The 26,189-nt window shown below is 40.5% G+C and overlaps 1 protein-coding gene across 11 annotated transcripts in view; it reads left to right on the top strand.

The window, feature by feature from the left end:
• Positions 1-26,189, top strand: part of PRDM15 (PR/SET domain 15) — an 80,363-nt gene that overhangs the window by 28,364 nt on the left and 25,810 nt on the right. For all 11 annotated transcript variants that reach the window (XM_034423956.3, XM_034423958.3, XM_087895180.1 and 8 more), the window contains exons 4-7: positions 20,186-20,339; positions 21,315-21,561; positions 24,997-25,110; positions 25,655-25,882. In XM_034423956.3, the coding sequence (XP_034279847.1) occupies positions 20,186-20,339; positions 21,315-21,561; positions 24,997-25,110; positions 25,655-25,882 (743 nt within the window). The remainder of the gene's footprint in view (positions 1-20,185; positions 20,340-21,314; positions 21,562-24,996; positions 25,111-25,654; positions 25,883-26,189) is intronic.

Below are 26,189 nucleotides of genomic sequence, written 5' to 3'. Positions count from 1 at the left end.
CAGCGTACTGGTGGTATCTCACCCCAAAGCCACGGATGATCTCACCCAGCGGCTTCACATAAATGTTGAACAGAAGGGGCGAGAGGACCGATCCCTGCGGCACTCCACAAATGAGAGGCCTCGAGGTCGACCTCTGCCCCCCTGCCAACACAAACTGCGACCGGTCGGAGAGAAAGGAGGAGAACCACCGCAACACGGTGCCTCCCACCCCCAACTCTTCCAGCCGGTGCAGCATGATACCATGGTCGATGGTATCAAAAGCCGCTGAGAGGTCTAACAGGACCAGAACAGAGGAACAACCCCTGTCCCGAGCCCTCCAGAGATCATCAACCAACGCGACCAATGCCGTTTCTGTGCTGTGCCCAGACCTGAAACCCGACTGGAACGGATCTAGATAAGATGTTTCCTCCAGGAATTGCGGAAACTGTCGTGCGACCACACTCTCAACAACCTTCGCCATAAAGCGAAGGTTGGAGACAGGACGATAGTTGGCCAATATTGCCGGATCCAGGGACGGCTTCTTGAGGAGAGGCCTCACCACCGCCTCTTTCAAGGCGGTGGGGAAGTAACCCTCACTCAACGAAGCGTTGATAACACCCTGGAGCCAGCCTCGTGTAACCTCCCGGGAAGCCAGTACCAACCAGGAGGGACACGGGTCCAGTAAACATGTGGCCGCACTAAGTCTCCCCAAAATCCTGTCCACATCATCAGGAGTCACAGCATCAAACTCCTCCCAGATAACATTCTCAAGACTATTCCTCGTCACCCTGCCCTGATCTACCCAGTCAGAGTCCAAATCCCCCCGGATCTGGGCGATTTTGTCATACAGGTATTGTCCGAAATCCTCCGCCCTGCCTTCTAAGGGATCCTCCCGCACTCCTGGATGGAGCAGGGCGCGGGTCACCCTAAACAGGGCAGCCGGACGATTCCCTGATGACGCAATAGAGGCGGAAAAGTAGTTAGACTTTGCCGTCTCTATCGCCACTAGGTAGGCCTTAATATGCGACCTTACCAGTGTTCGATCAGATTCAGCGAGACTGGCCCTCCAACCGCTCTCCAGGCGTCTTTTCCGGCGCTTCATTTCCCTCAGCTCCTCAGTAAACCAAGGAGCCGCACGGGATCGGCATCGGGTCAGAGGCCGCAAAGGCACAACTCGGTCCAAGGCCCCACCAGCCGCCCGATCCCAGGCGGCTACCAGGTCCTCGGCCGAGTCATGTGCTAGATCCTCAGGAAATGGCACAAGCTCCGTCTGGAACCTATCAGGATCCATCAGGCGCCTGGGGCGGATCCATCTAATTGGATCCACCTCCCTGCGGCGAGGGGTCGCGGTTCGAAGATCTAGGCGAAGGAGTGAGTGGTCAGACCATGACAAGGGTTCCATGTCTATATCCCCTATAACAAGACCACTCAACCACTGGCCAGAGACAAAAATCAGATCCAGAGTGTGACCTCCCCTGTGAGTAGGGCCATGAACTAACTGGGTCAGGTCCATGGCCGTCATGGAAGCCATGAACTCCCGAGCCACCTCAGACGTTTCACCGACGGATGGCAAGTTGAAATCACCCATGACTAAAAGCCTGGGTGTATCTACTGCCACCGTGGCTATCACGTCGAGTAGCTCAGGTAGGGCTGTTGCCACGCGGCAGGGAGCCAGGTACGTAAGCAACAAGCCCATCTGAACCCCACGGCCCCACCTCACAAGGAGGGACTCACATCCGGCTATCTGAGGCACAGTGGTCTCCCTCGGACCCAGATCCTCGTTAATAATAACCGCCACCCCCCCGCCCCTCCCCTGAGCCCTCGGCTGATGGAATGCTCTGAAGCCTGGTGGGCACATTTCAACCAGAGGGACGCCACCCTCCGGGCCCAACCAGGTCTCCGTAATACCCGCCAGGTCCGCTCCTCCCTCTTGTATAAGATCGTGAATGAGGGGGGCCTTATTGACCACGGACCTGGCATTGCACAGCATCAGCCGAAGGCCCAGCTCCTGAGTATCTAAGCCACCTAGTATCCGAGCAGAGCCTTGGGGACCGGGGCAAGCAATTGCTCTCAGACAGCAAGTGCGAGCCCCCAGCACCTGATGTGGTCCCCTGCTCCCGCCATATCTGCCCCTCCCATTCACCGTGCCGATGGTACAGCCCTCATAGATATCGTCCCCCGTACAATAGTTGGCATAATTGATTTCAACCAAGAACCATCCGGGAACCATGACCAAAGAGCAGTCCAGATGTCAATGGCGCCAGATCCATTGGATGATAAGGGATTGTTTTTTGATCAAGTTTTCCATATGTTCTATGGTATGAGTGATGTTATACTGATAATCAGATACATAATATCTAAGGCATATCGGTTTTGTAAGACTACCTCCCCGATTTCAGCCAGTTCTTTGTTCATCAGCTTCAGCACCTTGATAGTCTCATTGAACATATGTACTGTCCAGTTATTTAATAAATGAAGATCCCGATAGTTCATTGCCGCCCGAGATTGGGCAAGATGTCTCTGGATATCTGAGTTTTTAATGAGCCACCCAGTGTCAGTGGTGGGTGTGGTTTGAGAAATAGGAGTAGTGGAGTTTGTCCGATTAGCAGCTATTTGAATGTCTTTTATTACTGTCCCATCATGATTGAATATAATTCCAGAATCCGTGATATATAATGTCCTTTATGCAATTGTTACAGAGGCCCATTGTTCTTATTCACTCCCCCCTCAGCTGGAAATGTCAATATGGGAACTTTAGGTGTTGGAGTAGACTTAGGTAGAAAGTAAGGAGCTTGTGCATAGACAATGCGTTTTTGACGGGAGCGTACTTGCCTTACATGGTCACTTGAGAGTCCCAAAGCTAACAATGTCCAAGGTCATAAACAAATCATAGTCACTTATACGTGTGAAACAAAATTACTAGCAAAATTAGAAAAACAATTCTACTAACATTAGTATGTGTAAGAAAGTGTTAAAATGTATATGTACAATGTGAAGGTAGTTTCCTCCTGAATGAATCTTCCGCTGTGCTCAGGGGACTAGCTTCCGGTGTAGTCCTGCAAAGCTGATGGTCACCACCGTGCGTTAAGAGTCTGTTGCCAGGAGGACTCAGCAAGGCTGTTTTCTCCTTAAATCTCAGCACCAGGGGTTTCTCCTTCTTTTTGTTGTAAATGAAATGGTCTTACGTGTCATCTGGGGATCCAAATGATGCGATCATTGTCCTGGACAGCAGCATATCCATGGCCCCAGGTAATAAGGTCAGCAGGCCCTCTCCATGCAGGATCAGGTAGTTGGTGGAAATAGACCATCGGTTTTAGGGCAGCTGATGGATAAGCAGAAAAATGACGGGTCGCAGCCAATGTGGGAGGCTGTCCAGTCAGGTTAAGGAAGTTCAAAGTATATAAGCAAAGATTGAGTTTGTTTTGCATGGCTGGGAGGCCGAGGCATTTTTCCTCTTTCAATTTATAAGCCAAATTTGTGTGTGATGGACCACTTGTTACAAAAGTCTGCTAAGGCAGTACTGGTGCACGCAGGTCCATTGTCAGTTTTAAGTTCAATTGGGCGTCCCATCGATGCAGAAGGTCCGAATACAATGATTTATTACATGTTTGGTTGCTTCCCCCCTTCTTGGGAATGCCATTAATAAATCCTGAATAAATATCCAAGGAAACATGCAAATATTTCCATGGGGCAAAGGAAAGGTATTGAGTCACATCCATTTGCCAAATTTCACAAGCTTTGAGACCTCTAGGGTTTTCACCCATAGGGATAGAATGAGCTTGTTGACTACAGGTAAGACATTGTTGTATGATGGCAGTCGCTTCGGCTGCCGTGAGACCAAATTGTTTCGCTAATGCTTTTTTATTTTGATGAAAATAGGCATGACTGTCCCATGGTGTGATGGAAGATATAACCATGAGCGCAGTTGCAGCTTTGTCATTTCCCTCTTCCAATCTCTGTCTCCGCTACCTACAATATCTATAACCTTCCAATAAACAAATCTCCTTATAACACTAAACATTCAAGTCCTTCTCCCACTGCCATTCTGACTTCCCAGCCAGCTCAAATCTGTGCAAACCAACTTTTCTCTTAAACAATTCAACTCCTTCTCTGCACCAATATCTGATCGTCCTTCTAAATCTCCTTGTAAACAAGCATACTTCCAAAAGTCAACTTTCTGCTTTCCTTCACTAACTCTCTCTTACATTCCCTGTAACACTGGGTTCTTTGCATACCAGTCTTTATACAAAATAGCACAATTATCTATTCACAGCCTACAATATCCAGTCAATCCTAAAAATTTCCTCAACTCTTCAGGTGTTATCTTCTTCCATTAATTAAATGTCCTATGTATTTTATCTCTCTGTCTACATATTGTAATTTGTAACTCATCTCTGTGATAATTCCTAAAAATGGCAGCAGTTTATGCTGCTGACAAACAAACAAATAAACAACAGACAAACAAAGAACAAACATGCCATCTGTTAAGTTTGCAAAATGCACGCAGACATAAAAACATAAAAGTAAGAAAAACAGCTTCAAAAATAAACAAACAATCTAAATGAGATACTTTGAGTCAATACTCTGAAATAGAATTGGGTATGAAAGTATTTGAAACGTCAAAAATTTCCAGAAGGAAAAAGAAGATATTGCATTCTGAGCCAAGACAGTGCTCTGCAAAGGCAGGTATCAGATATCACCCTTTCACTCCCGCCTTTCTCTGGCTGGTTCTCTGAGAGAAAAAAAATTGTTAAAGTAACAAAGAAACCGTAGCCCCCCGCCTCTTTTGTGCCTCTCATCTTCCCAGGGAAAAAAAAAGGAGGGGGTGAGGGAAAGGAAATTTTTTTTTTAAAACAGACCAAGCCTCCCTTCTCCTCGGAAGGCAGGGAGAGAAAAGAAAAAAGGTGCTTATACACAAAATTACATTTCATGTAATCCAATACACACCCATTCACATCTGTACTGCAATCAGACCTTTTGAATAATACGTCCTTCATGCAAATCAGTCATTCAAATTATTTCAATGAACTAATTTATCCCCAAAACAGTGAAAAACACAGGCAGGAGTCATAATCACAAAAGGTGACATGGGCCCATAACCACTGTCCGGTTTTCCACAGTTTCAAGTTCAAACCCAGTCAATTTTTGCTGGCCAGCCAAAAATATCATAATTAAAATTATTTCAACCACATACAATTCCACACACTATCATTATAGATGCACATCGACAAAATATTTTAAACAGAAATCAAGTTGTTTCAGCCTGTCAAACATACTGAGAGTCATAGATCAGATTAAAAGCTTGTTGAGAAAAAGTGTGAAAGCTAAGATAGTCGCAGACAATTAGTGTAAGATTCTTTCCAGATGTCGTCATGAGTATCCTTGTAAGCAATGGCTCCTCTGGAGAAAGTCATTAAGCAAGTAAACCTAGGATCTTTAGGCAAATGATATGAAATACAGCTTACATAGTCAGTTAGAGCACACTGAAGAGATGAATTATTCTGAAGATAAAAGTGAAAGTCAGATTTTGAGATAGAAAGAATAATATTTATTAGATCAGTTCCATTTCTTCGACAGTCTGGCGTACGCCCCAAGGTTATAATTTCAGCAATAGCTTAAATAAAGGGTAAAACATTTTTAGATGGTAATGAGACAAATAAAGCAATGTACTTTTTGCTGTTTTAAAACAGAATTAAATCTCCTGGCTTTTTCTTTTAGTCAATAACTCAAATAATGGGCTAAGTAAATGCATAGGTAAAGAAAAATATGAGCAGTCCCAATTAATAGTACCCAGTAATTGTTGCAAATTTAACTTTGGGTAACTTTAGCCAAAGCAGAAAGAGATTGCACATAGTTTATGCCCTACATACAGATAAGAAGCGTACAGCTGTATTTTTTCTGGGGCAATGTGCACTTCATTTACACATAAATCATTTTGCATTTCAAAAGGCCAATTAGATTGTATTTTTTTGCGCTCCATTTAAAATGTCTTAATACTTTTCCTTAAGGTTTGCTGCCTGATGATAAAGCAGTGCTAACAAATTAGTTTTATACGATGTTCCTATATCCTGACACACCAGAAGAAACTTGCAAAATTGCAGCTGGTAGACACACAGAAAGCATTTCAGCAATTTATTCTATATTCCATCCCCCTTTTTTGTCTAACTGTTTCTTTAAATTCTGCTTAGTGGGGGTGTAACTGACTCCTTCAGAATGAGCTGATGTTTAATTTCATGCCGTGCGTCTGCGTGGGTGATTTAACGCGAGAGCCGCAACTTGTAGTCTCTCAACAAAGTCTGAAAAGGAACTATTAACAGTGTCCTGAAGGCTTTTTTTTTTTTTTTATGTATCATTAAACACTCTATAACTAATCTCCAGAGTGCAAAAATTTTTTCAGGGCTGGGGAGGTTTGTGGAGGCATGTTCCTATCTGCTTCCATTTTCACTTTTAAAGAGCGCTTTTCCGGTTGCCAAAAGTATTTTAGAAGGTAAATCAAATTCTTTTTTATCACGGGCAGGACTTTCCCGTTATCTTTTTTAAAACAATAATATTAGTCTTGGATATCTCACCAAGCTCTTCAGATACTGCGTCTGCTGCTTGGAAAGACCTCCCCCCCATACTCACGAAAGATTGTCGCCGTGTTTCAGGCGAAATCGGGGTGCACAGCTTCTTCCAGGCGGTGAGAACAGGGGTTCCAAGAGACGTATAGCCTCAAGGGTTATCATGTCGGGGTACTTGGCAATTCTGCCCCCATACTCACGATTTATGGGAGGGTGCTTCGTCCGCAGACGACCGGCCCTGGTTTGCAGAGGCTTCTTCCAGCCGAATGAGTATGAGGATGCCAAGAGACATATAGCCGCCAGGGTTATCACGTCGGGGTCACCAGATGTTGCATTCATTCTGGTGGGCTTCTCATGATTAGTCCAGATTAGGAAAAACACAAGGACAGGTGTTTCTCGGGATGAGAGAGCCCAGAGCTGACTCCGTCACCCTCTTTTATTATACCAGGGTATAGGGCGTATCAGAAGGCATGATTACAGCTATACATTCTCATATTACATCTGTGATACAAAGGATTTTCTCCATATCTGGACATAACTTTCACATCCTACCATATTACAGTAAATCACGTGAATTCTAGGAAAGCGATACTAAAGGTAAAACAAAACTTAACTCTGTCATGTTATCATATTTGGCTTTGTTCCCAGCATCCCATCACCTGCCAACAAAGAGGCCCCGTTCTGCAAGGAGATGTCTCTATGTTCTACAAGGAGATGTCTCTTCTTATGCAGGCACAGCCTATGTTATTAACAAAGAGAGAACGACTAGGGCCCTTCAGAGAGTATCCATATGAACCCGCTTTTCATAGTCAGATTATTTCGGTGCTAAGCTCCATACACGTGTCCAACCAGTTAAACTGGTCTATACATGTACTATGGCCACTGCATTCCCACATTTCCTCTGTTTTTGTTTTTTGCAACAGGGTTCAGCTGTGTTGTTACTATGATGTTCTCTTTATGCCTGGGAAACATACCTATCATCATAGCAAACAAAGCAGGAATATATTGAACACTACAATATACAGAAATAAGCAAAGCAATAATCATGAGTACAGTAGACAATATGTTCTTCAGCCATCTGGTTTCTGCAAATGTTTTTAGCTCACCCATCCTTTTATTACGGTGAACAAAGTTAGTGGAAAAGTGGCCAGGAGATGTCAAATGAGGTAGGCCATCATGTTTCTGAGTTGTATTCCAGTTATACATTTCCACAAATCGCTCACACAAATTGTAAATCCATCCGGTTTCAGGCACCCAAGAAAACCACATGTCAGGAGTTTGTAACCTCTGAGTTATCTTGGAAGCCCTATCTTGCAAGTCCCGAGCACCTTCTCTGACCACACCTGATTTGTTCCTCCAGTTCCAGAAGGGCTTTGGTTTCACTTATCAGGACGTCCTTCCTATTGGAGGGAATAAAACCTTTGCACATTTGCAGAAGGGAGGGGAGACATTGGATGCAGCAACAAAGCAAAACAAGCAGTACAATTATAGGTACAATAGTTGGCATAATTGATTTCAACCAAGAACCATCCGGGAACCATGACCAAAGAGCAGTCCAGATGTCAATGGCGCCAGATCCATTGGATGATAAGGGATTGTTTTTTGATCAAGTTTTCCATATGTTCTATGGTATGAGTGATGTTATACTGATAATCAGATACATAATATCTAAGGCATATCGGTTTTGTAAGACTACCTCCCCGATTTCAGCCAGTTCTTTGTTCATCAGCTTCAGCACCTTGATAGTCTCATTGAACATATGTACTGTCCAGTTATTTAATAAATGAAGATCCCGATAGTTCATTGCCGCCCGAGATTGGGCAAGATGTCTCTGGATATCTGAGTTTTTAATGAGCCACCCAGTGTCAGTGGTGGGTGTGGTTTGAGAAATAGGAGTAGTGGAGTTTGTCCGATTAGCAGCTATTTGAATGTCTTTTATTACTGTCCCATCATGATTGAATATAATTCCAGAATCCGTGATATATAATGTCCTTTATGCAATTGTTACAGAGGCCCATTGTTCTTATTCACTCCCCCCTCAGCTGGAAATGTCAATATGGGAACTTTAGGTGTTGGAGTAGACTTAGGTAGAAAGTAAGGAGCTTGTGCATAGACAATGCGTTTTTGACGGGAGCGTACTTGCCTTACATGGTCACTTGAGAGTCCCAAAGCTAACAATGTCCAAGGTCATAAACAAATCATAGTCACTTATACGTGTGAAACAAAATTACTAGCAAAATTAGAAAAACAATTCTACTAACATTAGTATGTGTAAGAAAGTGTTAAAATGTATATGTACAATGTGAAGGTAGTTTCCTCCTGAATGAATCTTCCGCTGTGCTCAGGGGACTAGCTTCCGGTGTAGTCCTGCAAAGCTGATGGTCACCACCGTGCGTTAAGAGTCTGTTGCCAGGAGGACTCAGCAAGGCTGTTTTCTCCTTAAATCTCAGCACCAGGGGTTTCTCCTTCTTTTTGTTGTAAATGAAATGGTCTTACGTGTCATCTGGGGATCCAAATGATGCGATCATTGTCCTGGACAGCAGCATATCCATGGCCCCAGGTAATAAGGTCAGCAGGCCCTCTCCATGCAGGATCAGGTAGTTGGTGGAAATAGACCATCGGTTTTAGGGCAGCTGATGGATAAGCAGAAAAATGACGGGTCGCAGCCAATGTGGGAGGCTGTCCAGTCAGGTTAAGGAAGTTCAAAGTATATAAGCAAAGATTGAGTTTGTTTTGCATGGCTGGGAGGCCGAGGCATTTTTCCTCTTTCAATTTATAAGCCAAATTTGTGTGTGATGGACCACTTGTTACAAAAGTCTGCTAAGGCAGTACTGGTGCACGCAGGTCCATTGTCAGTTTTAAGTTCAATTGGGCGTCCCATCGATGCAGAAGGTCCGAATACAATGATTTATTACATGTTTGGTTGCTTCCCCCCTTCTTGGGAATGCCATTAATAAATCCTGAATAAATATCCAAGGAAACATGCAAATATTTCCATGGGGCAAAGGAAAGGTATTGAGTCACATCCATTTGCCAAATTTCACAAGCTTTGAGACCTCTAGGGTTTTCACCCATAGGGATAGAATGAGCTTGTTGACTACAGGTAAGACATTGTTGTATGATGGCAGTCGCTTCGGCTGCCGTGAGACCAAATTGTTTCGCTAATGCTTTTTTATTTTGATGAAAATAGGCATGACTGTCCCATGGTGTGATGGAAGATATAACCATGAGCGCAGTTGCAGCTTTGTCATTTCCCTCTTCCAATCTCTGTCTCCGCTACCTACAATATCTATAACCTTCCAATAAACAAATCTCCTTATAACACTAAACATTCAAGTCCTTCTCCCACTGCCATTCTGACTTCCCAGCCAGCTCAAATCTGTGCAAACCAACTTTTCTCTTAAACAATTCAACTCCTTCTCTGCACCAATATCTGATCGTCCTTCTAAATCTCCTTGTAAACAAGCATACTTCCAAAAGTCAACTTTCTGCTTTCCTTCACTAACTCTCTCTTACATTCCCTGTAACACTGGGTTCTTTGCATACCAGTCTTTATACAAAATAGCACAATTATCTATTCACAGCCTACAATATCCAGTCAATCCTAAAAATTTCCTCAACTCTTCAGGTGTTATCTTCTTCCATTAATTAAATGTCCTATGTATTTTATCTCTCTGTCTACATATTGTAATTTGTAACTCATCTCTGTGATAATTCCTAAAAATGGCAGCAGTTTATGCTGCTGACAAACAAACAAATAAACAACAGACAAACAAAGAACAAACATGCCATCTGTTAAGTTTGCAAAATGCACGCAGACATAAAAACATAAAAGTAAGAAAAACAGCTTCAAAAATAAACAAACAATCTAAATGAGATACTTTGAGTCAATACTCTGAAATAGAATTGGGTATGAAAGTATTTGAAACGTCAAAAATTTCCAGAAGGAAAAAGAAGATATTGCATTCTGAGCCAAGACAGTGCTCTGCAAAGGCAGGTATCAGATATCACCCTTTCACTCCCGCCTTTCTCTGGCTGGTTCTCTGAGAGAAAAAAAATTGTTAAAGTAACAAAGAAACCGTAGCCCCCCGCCTCTTTTGTGCCTCTCATCTTCCCAGGGAAAAAAAAAGGAGGGGGTGAGGGAAAGGAAATTTTTTTTTTAAAACAGACCAAGCCTCCCTTCTCCTCGGAAGGCAGGGAGAGAAAAGAAAAAAGGTGCTTATACACAAAATTACATTTCATGTAATCCAATACACACCCATTCACATCTGTACTGCAATCAGACCTTTTGAATAATACGTCCTTCATGCAAATCAGTCATTCAAATTATTTCAATGAACTAATTTATCCCCAAAACAGTGAAAAACACAGGCAGGAGTCATAATCACAAAAGGTGACATGGGCCCATAACCACTGTCCGGTTTTCCACAGTTTCAAGTTCAAACCCAGTCAATTTTTGCTGGCCAGCCAAAAATATCATAATTAAAATTATTTCAACCACATACAATTCCACACACTATCATTATAGATGCACATCGACAAAATATTTTAAACAGAAATCAAGTTGTTTCAGCCTGTCAAACATACTGAGAGTCATAGATCAGATTAAAAGCTTGTTGAGAAAAAGTGTGAAAGCTAAGATAGTCGCAGACAATTAGTGTAAGATTCTTTCCAGATGTCGTCATGAGTATCCTTGTAAGCAATGGCTCCTCTGGAGAAAGTCATTAAGCAAGTAAACCTAGGATCTTTAGGCAAATGATATGAAATACAGCTTACATAGTCAGTTAGAGCACACTGAAGAGATGAATTATTCTGAAGATAAAAGTGAAAGTCAGATTTTGAGATAGAAAGAATAATATTTATTAGATCAGTTCCATTTCTTCGACAGTCTGGCGTACGCCCCAAGGTTATAATTTCAGCAATAGCTTAAATAAAGGGTAAAACATTTTTAGATGGTAATGAGACAAATAAAGCAATGTACTTTTTGCTGTTTTAAAACAGAATTAAATCTCCTGGCTTTTTCTTTTAGTCAATAACTCAAATAATGGGCTAAGTAAATGCATAGGTAAAGAAAAATATGAGCAGTCCCAATTAATAGTACCCAGTAATTGTTGCAAATTTAACTTTGGGTAACTTTAGCCAAAGCAGAAAGAGATTGCACATAGTTTATGCCCTACATACAGATAAGAAGCGTACAGCTGTATTTTTTCTGGGGCAATGTGCACTTCATTTACACATAAATCATTTTGCATTTCAAAAGGCCAATTAGATTGTATTTTTTTGCGCTCCATTTAAAATGTCTTAATACTTTTCCTTAAGGTTTGCTGCCTGATGATAAAGCAGTGCTAACAAATTAGTTTTATACGATGTTCCTATATCCTGACACACCAGAAGAAACTTGCAAAATTGCAGCTGGTAGACACACAGAAAGCATTTCAGCAATTTATTCTATATTCCATCCCCCTTTTTTGTCTAACTGTTTCTTTAAATTCTGCTTAGTGGGGGTGTAACTGACTCCTTCAGAATGAGCTGATGTTTAATTTCATGCCGTGCGTCTGCGTGGGTGATTTAACGCGAGAGCCGCAACTTGTAGTCTCTCAACAAAGTCTGAAAAGGAACTATTAACAGTGTCCTGAAGGCTTTTTTTTTTTTTTTATGTATCATTAAACACTCTATAACTAATCTCCAGAGTGCAAAAATTTTTTCAGGGCTGGGGAGGTTTGTGGAGGCATGTTCCTATCTGCTTCCATTTTCACTTTTAAAGAGCGCTTTTCCGGTTGCCAAAAGTATTTTAGAAGGTAAATCAAATTCTTTTTTATCACGGGCAGGACTTTCCCGTTATCTTTTTTAAAACAATAATATTAGTCTTGGATATCTCACCAAGCTCTTCAGATACTGCGTCTGCTGCTTGGAAAGACCTCCCCCCCATACTCACGAAAGATTGTCGCCGTGTTTCAGGCGAAATCGGGGTGCACAGCTTCTTCCAGGCGGTGAGAACAGGGGTTCCAAGAGACGTATAGCCTCAAGGGTTATCATGTCGGGGTACTTGGCAATTCTGCCCCCATACTCACGATTTATGGGAGGGTGCTTCGTCCGCAGACGACCGGCCCTGGTTTGCAGAGGCTTCTTCCAGCCGAATGAGTATGAGGATGCCAAGAGACATATAGCCGCCAGGGTTATCACGTCGGGGTCACCAGATGTTGCATTCATTCTGGTGGGCTTCTCATGATTAGTCCAGATTAGGAAAAACACAAGGACAGGTGTTTCTCGGGATGAGAGAGCCCAGAGCTGACTCCGTCACCCTCTTTTATTATACCAGGGTATAGGGCGTATCAGAAGGCATGATTACAGCTATACATTCTCATATTACATCTGTGATACAAAGGATTTTCTCCATATCTGGACATAACTTTCACATCCTACCATATTACAGTAAATCACGTGAATTCTAGGAAAGCGATACTAAAGGTAAAACAAAACTTAACTCTGTCATGTTATCATATTTGGCTTTGTTCCCAGCATCCCATCACCTGCCAACAAAGAGGCCCCGTTCTGCAAGGAGATGTCTCTATGTTCTACAAGGAGATGTCTCTTCTTATGCAGGCACAGCCTATGTTATTAACAAAGAGAGAACGACTAGGGCCCTTCAGAGAGTATCCATATGAACCCGCTTTTCATAGTCAGATTATTTCGGTGCTAAGCTCCATACACGTGTCCAACCAGTTAAACTGGTCTATACATGTACTATGGCCACTGCATTCCCACATTTCCTCTGTTTTTGTTTTTTGCAACAGGGTTCAGCTGTGTTGTTACTATGATGTTCTCTTTATGCCTGGGAAACATACCTATCATCATAGCAAACAAAGCAGGAATATATTGAACACTACAATATACAGAAATAAGCAAAGCAATAATCATGAGTACAGTAGACAATATGTTCTTCAGCCATCTGGTTTCTGCAAATGTTTTTAGCTCACCCATCCTTTTATTACGGTGAACAAAGTTAGTGGAAAAGTGGCCAGGAGATGTCAAATGAGGTAGGCCATCATGTTTCTGAGTTGTATTCCAGTTATACATTTCCACAAATCGCTCACACAAATTGTAAATCCATCCGGTTTCAGGCACCCAAGAAAACCACATGTCAGGAGTTTGTAACCTCTGAGTTATCTTGGAAGCCCTATCTTGCAAGTCCCGAGCACCTTCTCTGACCACACCTGATTTGTTCCTCCAGTTCCAGAAGGGCTTTGGTTTCACTTATCAGGACGTCCTTCCTATTGGAGGGAATAAAACCTTTGCACATTTGCAGAAGGGAGGGGAGACATTGGATGCAGCAACAAAGCAAAACAAGCAGTACAATTATAGGTACAATAGTTGGCATAATTGATTTCAACCAAGAACCATCCGGGAACCATGACCAAAGAGCAGTCCAGATGTCAATGGCGCCAGATCCATTGGATGATAAGGGATTGTTTTTTGATCAAGTTTTCCATATGTTCTATGGTATGAGTGATGTTATACTGATAATCAGATACATAATATCTAAGGCATATCGGTTTTGTAAGACTACCTCCCCGATTTCAGCCAGTTCTTTGTTCATCAGCTTCAGCACCTTGATAGTCTCATTGAACATATGTACTGTCCAGTTATTTAATAAATGAAGATCCCGATAGTTCATTGCCGCCCGAGATTGGGCAAGATGTCTCTGGATATCTGAGTTTTTAATGAGCCACCCAGTGTCAGTGGTGGGTGTGGTTTGAGAAATAGGAGTAGTGGAGTTTGTCCGATTAGCAGCTATTTGAATGTCTTTTATTACTGTCCCATCATGATTGAATATAATTCCAGAATCCGTGATATATAATGTCCTTTATGCAATTGTTACAGAGGCCCATTGTTCTTATTCACTCCCCCCTCAGCTGGAAATGTCAATATGGGAACTTTAGGTGTTGGAGTAGACTTAGGTAGAAAGTAAGGAGCTTGTGCATAGACAATGCGTTTTTGACGGGAGCGTACTTGCCTTACATGGTCACTTGAGAGTCCCAAAGCTAACAATGTCCAAGGTCATAAACAAATCATAGTCACTTATACGTGTGAAACAAAATTACTAGCAAAATTAGAAAAACAATTCTACTAACATTAGTATGTGTAAGAAAGTGTTAAAATGTATATGTACAATGTGAAGGTAGTTTCCTCCTGAATGAATCTTCCGCTGTGCTCAGGGGACTAGCTTCCGGTGTAGTCCTGCAAAGCTGATGGTCACCACCGTGCGTTAAGAGTCTGTTGCCAGGAGGACTCAGCAAGGCTGTTTTCTCCTTAAATCTCAGCACCAGGGGTTTCTCCTTCTTTTTGTTGTAAATGAAATGGTCTTACGTGTCATCTGGGGATCCAAATGATGCGATCATTGTCCTGGACAGCAGCATATCCATGGCCCCAGGTAATAAGGTCAGCAGGCCCTCTCCATGCAGGATCAGGTAGTTGGTGGAAATAGACCATCGGTTTTAGGGCAGCTGATGGATAAGCAGAAAAATGACGGGTCGCAGCCAATGTGGGAGGCTGTCCAGTCAGGTTAAGGAAGTTCAAAGTATATAAGCAAAGATTGAGTTTGTTTTGCATGGCTGGGAGGCCGAGGCATTTTTCCTCTTTCAATTTATAAGCCAAATTTGTGTGTGATGGACCACTTGTTACAAAAGTCTGCTAAGGCAGTACTGGTGCACGCAGGTCCATTGTCAGTTTTAAGTTCAATTGGGCGTCCCATCGATGCAGAAGGTCCGAATACAATGATTTATTACATGTTTGGTTGCTTCCCCCCTTCTTGGGAATGCCATTAATAAATCCTGAATAAATATCCAAGGAAACATGCAAATATTTCCATGGGGCAAAGGAAAGGTATTGAGTCACATCCATTTGCCAAATTTCACAAGCTTTGAGACCTCTAGGGTTTTCACCCATAGGGATAGAATGAGCTTGTTGACTACAGGTAAGACATTGTTGTATGATGGCAGTCGCTTCGGCTGCCGTGAGACCAAATTGTTTCGCTAATGCTTTTTTATTTTGATGAAAATAGGCATGACTGTCCCATGGTGTGATGGAAGATATAACCATGAGCGCAGTTGCAGCTTTGTCATTTCCCTCTTCCAATCTCTGTCTCCGCTACCTACAATATCTATAACCTTCCAATAAACAAATCTCCTTATAACACTAAACATTCAAGTCCTTCTCCCACTGCCATTCTGACTTCCCAGCCAGCTCAAATCTGTGCAAACCAACTTTTCTCTTAAACAATTCAACTCCTTCTCTGCACCAATATCTGATCGTCCTTCTAAATCTCCTTGTAAACAAGCATACTTCCAAAAGTCAACTTTCTGCTTTCCTTCACTAACTCTCTCTTACATTCCCTGTAACACTGGGTTCTTTGCATACCAGTCTTTATACAAAATAGCACAATTATCTATTCACAGCCTACAATATCCAGTCAATCCTAAAAATTTCCTCAACTCTTCAGGTGTTATCTTCTTCCATTAATTAAATGTCCTATGTATTTTATCTCTCTGTCTACATATTGTAATTTGTAACTCATCTCTGTGATAATTCCTAAAAATGGCAGCAGTTTATGCTGCTGACAAACAAACAAATAAACAACAGACAAACAAAGAACAAACATGCCATCTGTTAAGTTTGCAAAATGCACGCAGACATAAAAACATAAAAGTAAGAAAAACAGCTTCAAAAATAAACAAACAATCTAAATGAGATACTTTGAGTCAATACTCTGAAATAGAATTGGGTATGAAAGTATTTGAAACGTCAAAAATTTCCAGAAGGAAAAAGAAGATATTGCATTCTGAGCCAAGACAGTGCTCTGCAAAGGCAGGTATCAGATATCACCCTTTCACTCCCGCCTTTCTCTGGCTGGTTCTCTGAGAGAAAAAAAATTGTTAAAGTAACAAAGAAACCGTAGCCCCCCGCCTCTTTTGTGCCTCTCATCTTCCCAGGGAAAAAAAAAGGAGGGGGTGAGGGAAAGGAAATTTTTTTTTTAAAACAGACCAAGCCTCCCTTCTCCTCGGAAGGCAGGGAGAGAAAAGAAAAAAGGTGCTTATACACAAAATTACATTTCATGTAATCCAATACACACCCATTCACATCTGTACTGCAATCAGACCTTTTGAATAATACGTCCTTCATGCAAATCAGTCATTCAAATTATTTCAATGAACTAATTTATCCCCAAAACAGTGAAAAACACAGGCAGGAGTCATAATCACAAAAGGTGACATGGGCCCATAACCACTGTCCGGTTTTCCACAGTTTCAAGTTCAAACCCAGTCAATTTTTGCTGGCCAGCCAAAAATATCATAATTAAAATTATTTCAACCACATACAATTCCACACACTATCATTATAGATGCACATCGACAAAATATTTTAAACAGAAATCAAGTTGTTTCAGCCTGTCAAACATACTGAGAGTCATAGATCAGATTAAAAGCTTGTTGAGAAAAAGTGTGAAAGCTAAGATAGTCGCAGACAATTAGTGTAAGATTCTTTCCAGATGTCGTCATGAGTATCCTTGTAAGCAATGGCTCCTCTGGAGAAAGTCATTAAGCAAGTAAACCTAGGATCTTTAGGCAAATGATATGAAATACAGCTTACATAGTCAGTTAGAGCACACTGAAGAGATGAATTATTCTGAAGATAAAAGTGAAAGTCAGATTTTGAGATAGAAAGAATAATATTTATTAGATCAGTTCCATTTCTTCGACAGTCTGGCGTACGCCCCAAGGTTATAATTTCAGCAATAGCTTAAATAAAGGGTAAAACATTTTTAGATGGTAATGAGACAAATAAAGCAATGTACTTTTTGCTGTTTTAAAACAGAATTAAATCTCCTGGCTTTTTCTTTTAGTCAATAACTCAAATAATGGGCTAAGTAAATGCATAGGTAAAGAAAAATATGAGCAGTCCCAATTAATAGTACCCAGTAATTGTTGCAAATTTAACTTTGGGTAACTTTAGCCAAAGCAGAAAGAGATTGCACATAGTTTATGCCCTACATACAGATAAGAAGCGTACAGCTGTATTTTTTCTGGGGCAATGTGCACTTCATTTACACATAAATCATTTTGCATTTCAAAAGGCCAATTAGATTGTATTTTTTTGCGCTCCATTTAAAATGTCTTAATACTTTTCCTTAAGGTTTGCTGCCTGATGATAAAGCAGTGCTAACAAATTAGTTTTATACGATGTTCCTATATCCTGACACACCAGAAGAAACTTGCAAAATTGCAGCTGGTAGACACACAGAAAGCATTTCAGCAATTTATTCTATATTCCATCCCCCTTTTTTGTCTAACTGTTTCTTTAAATTCTGCTTAGTGGGGGTGTAACTGACTCCTTCAGAATGAGCTGATGTTTAATTTCATGCCGTGCGTCTGCGTGGGTGATTTAACGCGAGAGCCGCAACTTGTAGTCTCTCAACAAAGTCTGAAAAGGAACTATTAACAGTGTCCTGAAGGCTTTTTTTTTTTTTTTATGTATCATTAAACACTCTATAACTAATCTCCAGAGTGCAAAAATTTTTTCAGGGCTGGGGAGGTTTGTGGAGGCATGTTCCTATCTGCTTCCATTTTCACTTTTAAAGAGCGCTTTTCCGGTTGCCAAAAGTATTTTAGAAGGTAAATCAAATTCTTTTTTATCACGGGCAGGACTTTCCCGTTATCTTTTTTAAAACAATAATATTAGTCTTGGATATCTCACCAAGCTCTTCAGATACTGCGTCTGCTGCTTGGAAAGACCTCCCCCCCATACTCACGAAAGATTGTCGCCGTGTTTCAGGCGAAATCGGGGTGCACAGCTTCTTCCAGGCGGTGAGAACAGGGGTTCCAAGAGACGTATAGCCTCAAGGGTTATCATGTCGGGGTACTTGGCAATTCTGCCCCCATACTCACGATTTATGGGAGGGTGCTTCGTCCGCAGACGACCGGCCCTGGTTTGCAGAGGCTTCTTCCAGCCGAATGAGTATGAGGATGCCAAGAGACATATAGCCGCCAGGGTTATCACGTCGGGGTCACCAGATGTTGCATTCATTCTGGTGGGCTTCTCATGATTAGTCCAGATTAGGAAAAACACAAGGACAGGTGTTTCTCGGGATGAGAGAGCCCAGAGCTGACTCCGTCACCCTCTTTTATTATACCAGGGTATAGGGCGTATCAGAAGGCATGATTACAGCTATACATTCTCATATTACATCTGTGATACAAAGGATTTTCTCCATATCTGGACATAACTTTCACATCCTACCATATTACAGTAAATCACGTGAATTCTAGGAAAGCGATACTAAAGGTAAAACAAAACTTAACTCTGTCATGTTATCATATTTGGCTTTGTTCCCAGCATCCCATCACCTGCCAACAAAGAGGCCCCGTTCTGCAAGGAGATGTCTCTATGTTCTACAAGGAGATGTCTCTTCTTATGCAGGCACAGCCTATGTTATTAACAAAGAGAGAACGAATAGGGCCCTTCAGAGAGTATCCATATGAACCCGCTTTTCATAGTCAGATTATTTCGGTGCTAAGCTCCATACACGTGTCCAACCAGTTAAACTGGTCTATACATGTACTATGGCCACCGCATTCCCACATAGGGAAGCCTCAGAGAGATGGCAACTTTCTAGGATTTACCAGAAAAAGCAGTGTGAGAGGTTTATGAAAATTATACTATATTAGTAGCATAAAATTGGAGCAAAAGAAGCCATGTTTATATAAGGAGGACAGGTAGTCCTTATATAGCAGCTACCTTGGTCAGTGATTGTTTGCAGTTATGATAGTGATGTAAAACTAACTCTGCAACCAATTCTTGTATTTGCAGGTCTGTAAAGCAAAGGAAAGGTGAAATAAGATTCTAAGCATAGTTGTAGTCACTAAACAACAACTACCGATACACATTTGTAAATCCTATTTTGAAAGACCACTATGTTCCAAGAAATGAAATCTGTCTTTACCTACTTAGGTAAAGACAAGCTAAAGCACACATCACTAAGATTAGTTTTCTCTTGTCAGACATAGTAATGCTAAATTTTCAATAAATGTAACTTACAGTGGAGATTTGTTTTAATAAACCATCTAGTCTGTGAGTATTTGAATTCTTATTACCAGATATAATTTGTAATGTGTCAGGAGGTTTTCTGTTTTTGTCTTTGTCACAGCAATGTGTTATAAATGTGCAACTCGAGTCACAACTGAAGAGAATAATACAGAAAAAGGTGTGAAAATAAATAGTTCCCACAAAGGTTTTTCAAGTCTTTCCCAAAATTGTTTCCAATAACATGCTTTTTATAGAGCAGCTTTTGCTATGGGATAGAAAATATTTTTTCTCACTTTCAGTCCCAGTTCATTTCAAATTTCAAATTATCAGATAGCAGGAGATACATGGGACTCCTGTTCATTATCATACAGTAAGGTCAAAGAGTATAACCTGGTTTTTCTTTTATATTAGTTATTGTTTTGCTATGTGTTTTGCTATTGTTTGCTATTTTTGCAGAGAATCTTCCTTATCCATGTTAAGATGCTGGGTTTATTCTATAAGGGTTGAATTCTTTCTTCCATAACTATTGCCAGATACATTTTAGCATCATAATATTCAATTTTTAGATCATCCCTTCCTTCCAACTTGGAGATCAGACAACTTGAAGATGGGACTGAAGGTGTTTTTGCAGTAACTCAACTTGTGAAGCGTACCCAGTTTGGTCCCTTTGAATCCAAGAGAGTTGCCAAACTAGAAAAGGAATTAACATTTCCATTGAAGGTACAGTGATTCCAAATTCAGGTTAATCAATTATAAGGACTTTGAAAATACATCTATCTTTCTCTGATCTGATGCCTTCAATACCGTAGGTATAGAATTTCTAAATGAGCATTGCTATGTTCATTGAGAATTACAGTCCAATACTACATTTGTTTATATATAACTTTCAGATAATGTGGAGAATCAAGACAAAGTTGTTTATAGCTTTGGACAAATTTGATTCTCATAATCTAGATGGAAGTAGTGAATTTAAAAATCTTCCTGCAATGATTCAACGCTTTGATCATTGTAAAAGGCGTCTTTGTATCTTGCCTTTGAGTTTTCTAAGGGAATACTGAGCTAGATAGATTTTTCAATCAGATATAACAAAGCAGACCTTGAATTTGTATTGGGGACAATTAACACTTACTGTCAAATATGTGAAAGATAAAGGAAAGATTCTAGCAGATCTATGAAGAATGAAAAAGAGAATAAGCAAGACATATTAAAATCATGTTAAATAAATTAGTAAATGAATGGCAATAATGTATAAGTAGCTACCAAACACAATTCAGATTATTCAGACCGAGAATTGGAAAGAAAACCAAGATGCTTTTAAGAGTCCAAGCAATTCAGGTTATTGTTTTCCTCATCACTGAAGAATGAAATCTAGTTGTTTCCATTTTTTCTATGCCATTACAGTGCTATCTGGACATAGGGAACACATTGGAATCAGGTCATGCTTGATTCTAGGGGTTCCCCAATTTGAGGGGGACCTTGGGCACATTTTGCATTTTAAAAAGTGTCTTGGCATACAACTATAAAATAGTGTGATATATTTGAAATGGCCAGATGAAAAATGCTGTGGGCACCTTGATCTTTCTTCTGGAGAAAATAGCTTTAATAAAATAAATGAGTCATTGTATGGTTTGTTACTTTATCAAAATGATCATTAGGAGCACATTTGTATTGACGTTCTACATGGGTTTTATATAGGTTTTTCAGAAGGAGGGGTCTCCAGTCTATTTTGATACATCTAATGAAGAAGACTGTAACTGGATGATGATGGTGAGACCTGCCAGTCTATATGAGCATCAAAACCTGACTGCTTTTCAACATGATAATGACATTTACTTCACTACTTCTCGGGACATCCCTCCGGGAACTGAGTTAAGAGTATGGTATGCAGCTTTCTACGCCAAAAAAATGGAAAAGCCTGTTCTAAAGCAATGCATTGTCAATGGTATGTTTGGTTGTTTATGGGGAGGTTCTTTACTACCATATAGCATTTTCTCTGACTCAGTTCTTGTGGATATTTTCCTGGGGTGGGGATATTCATGCAGGCATCTTCTCCACATCAAAATTGATATATTATTTTCTCCGATTCACACGTTATTAGAAGGTGAGGCTGCTAAATTGGATCCAAAGATACACAAATAGAACTTTGCTTCTGATCTCCAAGCCTTTGATGAAGTTCAAGAGTCCTTGTGGAATGGAATGTGATAGGCACAAGTATTTCAATAGTTGGGAGAAAGAAAACAATTTGATAGTAATTTTACCTTGTGCAGGCAAAAGTGTGTTTCTCTTCTTCCAAAATACATTTGAACCCAGCCTATTATATGCAGCCTGTTTTATTCTGTTTGACAGAGACATAGGACACACACACAAAAAGAATAATTGGAAGACTTGAGATCAAGACTTAATAAATCAGTGTCTCAGAGATGTTAATTGATGAGAATTATCCACAGCTAATGTGTAAGTCAGCAACCACATCCAAGGAACATGGAGTTAAAAGCATGATCCACTAAGCATTTCATGCTCCAGATCCTGAGCATTAGCTGGGCTAAACAAACTTGATTTCATTAACTATTTCAGATTCTGCTACTGCTTTACATATTTTTCCTTCCCAGACTTTACTTGGTATTGTTTAGTATTCTATCTATGTGGACTATGTTAAGTCTATCTATGTAGTTACTAGGAATTGAAAATGACTTGATAGCACCTAATCAATCATTAGGATTCTGACTTCCAATCAGGCTGAAGTTGAAGTTGATGTTGGAGTTGTTTTGGACTGATAGGTTATGGATCAGAGTCATAGCTTCAGATTTTATAGAGTTGGAGCTTCTTTAGCCTCCATTACTTATCTGAGCTCTAAAGGGGGTGAAAAAAACCCAGTATCCACATTCCTTTTCCCTGATATCTTCCCCTACTCCATGGAGGAGGAAACCAGGGTGGACATGATTCAGCCTTATGTACCTTTCAGCTGGTTGCTTTAAAACACAAAGCTTCAAAGAATTGTGTTTCAGCAGAAATGCATAGAAAATGGAGGAAGAAAATGCTGCTGTTTAAACCTTGTTTATCATACTATGTTCTGTTAAGAAAGAGAAAATACATACCATGCACGTGTGATATCCTCCAGATCTGGGTTTCTATGCTATGTTTGTACATAATGCTAAGTCAGAATTCTTTAAAACTTTGTTTATTGAACAAACTTTACTTAATTGGTTTACACTTAAGTCAAAATGGGTGTGTTAGATGAGGTTTGATCCCTTCCATCTAATACCCGAAAAACAGTAGTTAGCTCTATATATGAATAATGAACTAGGACTATGTTAGAATGATATTTCTTAGTTACCTACAATCAGGTCCAGAAATATTGGGACATCGACACAATTCTAACATCTTTGGCTCTATACACCACCACAATGGAGTTGGAATGAAACAAACACAATGTGCGTTAACTGCAGACTGTCAGCTTTAATTTGAGGGTATGTACATCCAACTCAGGTGAATGGTGTAGGACTTACAGCAGTTTGCATATGTGCCTCCCACTTGTTAAGGGACCAAAAGTAATGGGACAGAATAATAATCATAAATCAAACTTTCCCTTCTTAATACTTGGTTGCAAATCCTTTGCAGTCAATCACAGTCTGAAGTCTGGAACGCATAGACATCACCAGAAGCTGAGTTTCATCCCTGGTGATGCTCTGCCAGGTCTCTACTGCAACTGTCTTCAGTTCCTGCTTGTTCTTGGGGCATTTTCCCTTCAGTTTTGTCTTCAGAAAGTGAAATGCATGCTCAATGGGATTCAGGTCAGGTGATTGACTTGGCCATTGCATAACATCCACTTCTGTCCCTTCAAAAACTCTTTGGTTGCTTTTGCAGGATGCTTTGGGTCATTGTCCATCTACACTGTGAAGTGCCGTCCAATGAGTTCTGCAGCATTTGGCTGAATGTGAGCAGATAATATTGCCCAAAACACTTCAGAATTCATCCTGCTGCTTTGGTCAGCAGTCACATCATCAATAAATACAAGAGAACCAGTTCCATTGGCAGCCATACATGCCCACGCCATGACACTACCACCACCACGCTTCACTGATGAGGTGGTATGCTTAGGATCATGAGCAATTCCTTTCCTTCTCCATACTCTTCTCTTCCCATCACTCTGGTACAAATTGATCTTGGTCTCATCTGTCCATAGGATCTTGTTCCAGAACTGTGAAGGCTTTGTTAGATGTTGTTTGGCAAACTCTAATCTGGCCTTCCTGTTTTTGAAGCTCACCAATGGTTTACATCTTGTGGTGAACCCTCTGTATTCACTCTGGTGAAGTCTTCTCTTGATTGTTGACTTTGACACACATACACCTACCTCCTGGAGAGTGTTCTTGATCTGGCCAACTGTTGTGAAGGGTGTTTTCTTCACCAGGGAAAGAATTCTTCGGTCGTCCACCACACTTGTTTTCCATGGTCTCCTAGGTCTTTTGGTGTTGCTGAGCTCACCGGTGCATTCCTTCTTTTTGAGAATGTTTCAAACAGTTGTTTTGGCCATGTCTAATGTTCTTGCTATCTCTCTGATGGGTTTGTTTTGTTTCTTCAGCCTAATGATGGCTTGCTTCACTGATAGTGACAGCTCTTTGGATCTCATCTTGAGAGTTGACAGCAACAGATTCCAAATGCAAATAGCACACTTGAAATGAACTCTGGGCCTTTTATCTGCACATTGTAATTGGGGTAATGAGGGAATATCACACACCTGGCCATGGAACAGCTGAGAAGCCAATTGTCCCATTACTTTTGGTCCCTTAACAAGTGGGAGGCACATATATAAACTGCTGTGAGTCCTACACCGTTCACCTGAATTGGATGTACATACCATCAAATTAAAGCTGACAGTCTGCAGTTAACACACATTGTGTTTGTTTCATTCCAACTCCATTGTGGTGGTATATAGAGCCAAAGATGTTAGAATTGTGTCGATGTCCCAATATTTCTGGACCTGACTGTATATTCCTGGCTTGTCTAATTTTTCTGTATGTATGATGTAGTTACTGATTTACAACAGAAATTTCAAATATCCAACAACCCTTTGAAATAAATGATTATAACTGATTCTCATTTTCCTTTCTCTTTCTATGCACACCTTGAAAAATATTGCTAAATTAAATAGAAAAAATGTATACCTTGCCCTTAAATTTCTTGAATTTTATTTTATTTTAATAATTTAAATTTTAAGCATTTGTTAAAATAATAAATGACAAATTACCAGACTGAAGATGGCTTTGGACATTAGTGAAGAACTGTTCATCAATCTGTATGCTCTCTTAGCATTGTTACAGAAATTTGCTAAGTGGGAAAATAAGCTAATAAAAACATGGTCTTTTTAATATGTGTTTAGCTGTGGTGGAATGTGACCAACAACGAAATAAAAGCACTTATCCTGCTGCCTTTTCTTTTGAGAAGCTCAAGAAATTAGCCAAGAATAATCAATCTGCCAGAACTGATCCTTCAGGTATCAACACATTTTCATCTCTGGTGTATGTGTACAATATAAATCTGGAATATTTTGTATTTGTGTATTATCCCATAAAGTAAAATTGCAAATGTAATAATGAGTTATCAAATATAAATTGCTTTGTGGTTATTTTTTTTTTTAGTTCTATATTTTCTCTCAGCCATTTTTCTATGAGATTTCAGCAGAGATTATTTTGAGGCCAGTTATTGACAACTTCATTAAATTTCAAAGAGCTGGTGTATATGATTTAAAAGAAGATCATACAATGGTCATCATGCCTTTAAAAAGATTGTCTGATAGTGAGGATTTGATGATTTATATGATAGTGAGAAAGTTTATAATGTTATGATTGGAGGTGGTAACATTCATGGTCTTTTATATCTTGGGTGGTATTGATATTCCCTCAGCTTTGTGCAAAGGGTGAACATATAATACTATTGACTTCAGAGGGAGATATTAAAATATAGATTTTTAGTTGTTTCTAAAGTTCAACTGGCCACAATCCCCTATGATGCAGATTCTTACTGCTTTTTCCTTGTAGAACATGGGCAGGGTCATTTGGAGCAAGCTAAAACAGTTCCACAGAGCAATCAAAATGATGTTCATCTAGAGAAGGCTGTGGAAGTTACCCATACTGATCAGCCCATCATTATCTGTGAAAGTGCCAATTCCCAAGTGGATATGAAGAAAAAAACTCGACGGGGCAGGAAAGCCAAAGGAGCAAAAGTAGAAACACCTCTTGTGATTGTGGATGATAAAGATTCTACTGGTGAGACTAGGAAAAGTAATCTCCATACTTTATGTTTGATGTTTGATTCAGTAACAATGAAATAATTATTCTAGAATGGCAAGTGTTTAGTAAAGGAGTGAGCCATGGAGAGCTTCATCTTCCACCTTGTGATGTAATTGCATTAGGGAACTCGTGAGAAAGGCAGTGGCAGAAAATGAGGCAATGCATGGAGATGCAGGAGAGAGTCAAAGAGATGCACTGGGGTGAGTGAGTGGCTGGATCAAGTGCAAAAGAGCTGAGGGAGGGTGTGTAGAAGAGGAAGAGTCATCCCAGCAGTTTGTGATCT

The sequence above is a fragment of the Pantherophis guttatus genome, chromosome 5 (genome assembly GCF_059756535.1).
Source record: "Pantherophis guttatus breed Tessera chromosome 5, ASM5975653v1, whole genome shotgun sequence".
Taxonomy (NCBI): Eukaryota; Metazoa; Chordata; class Lepidosauria; order Squamata; family Colubridae; genus Pantherophis; species Pantherophis guttatus.
The sequence above is the reverse complement of the archived record's forward strand: the minus strand, read 5'-3'. Positions and strand labels throughout refer to the sequence as shown.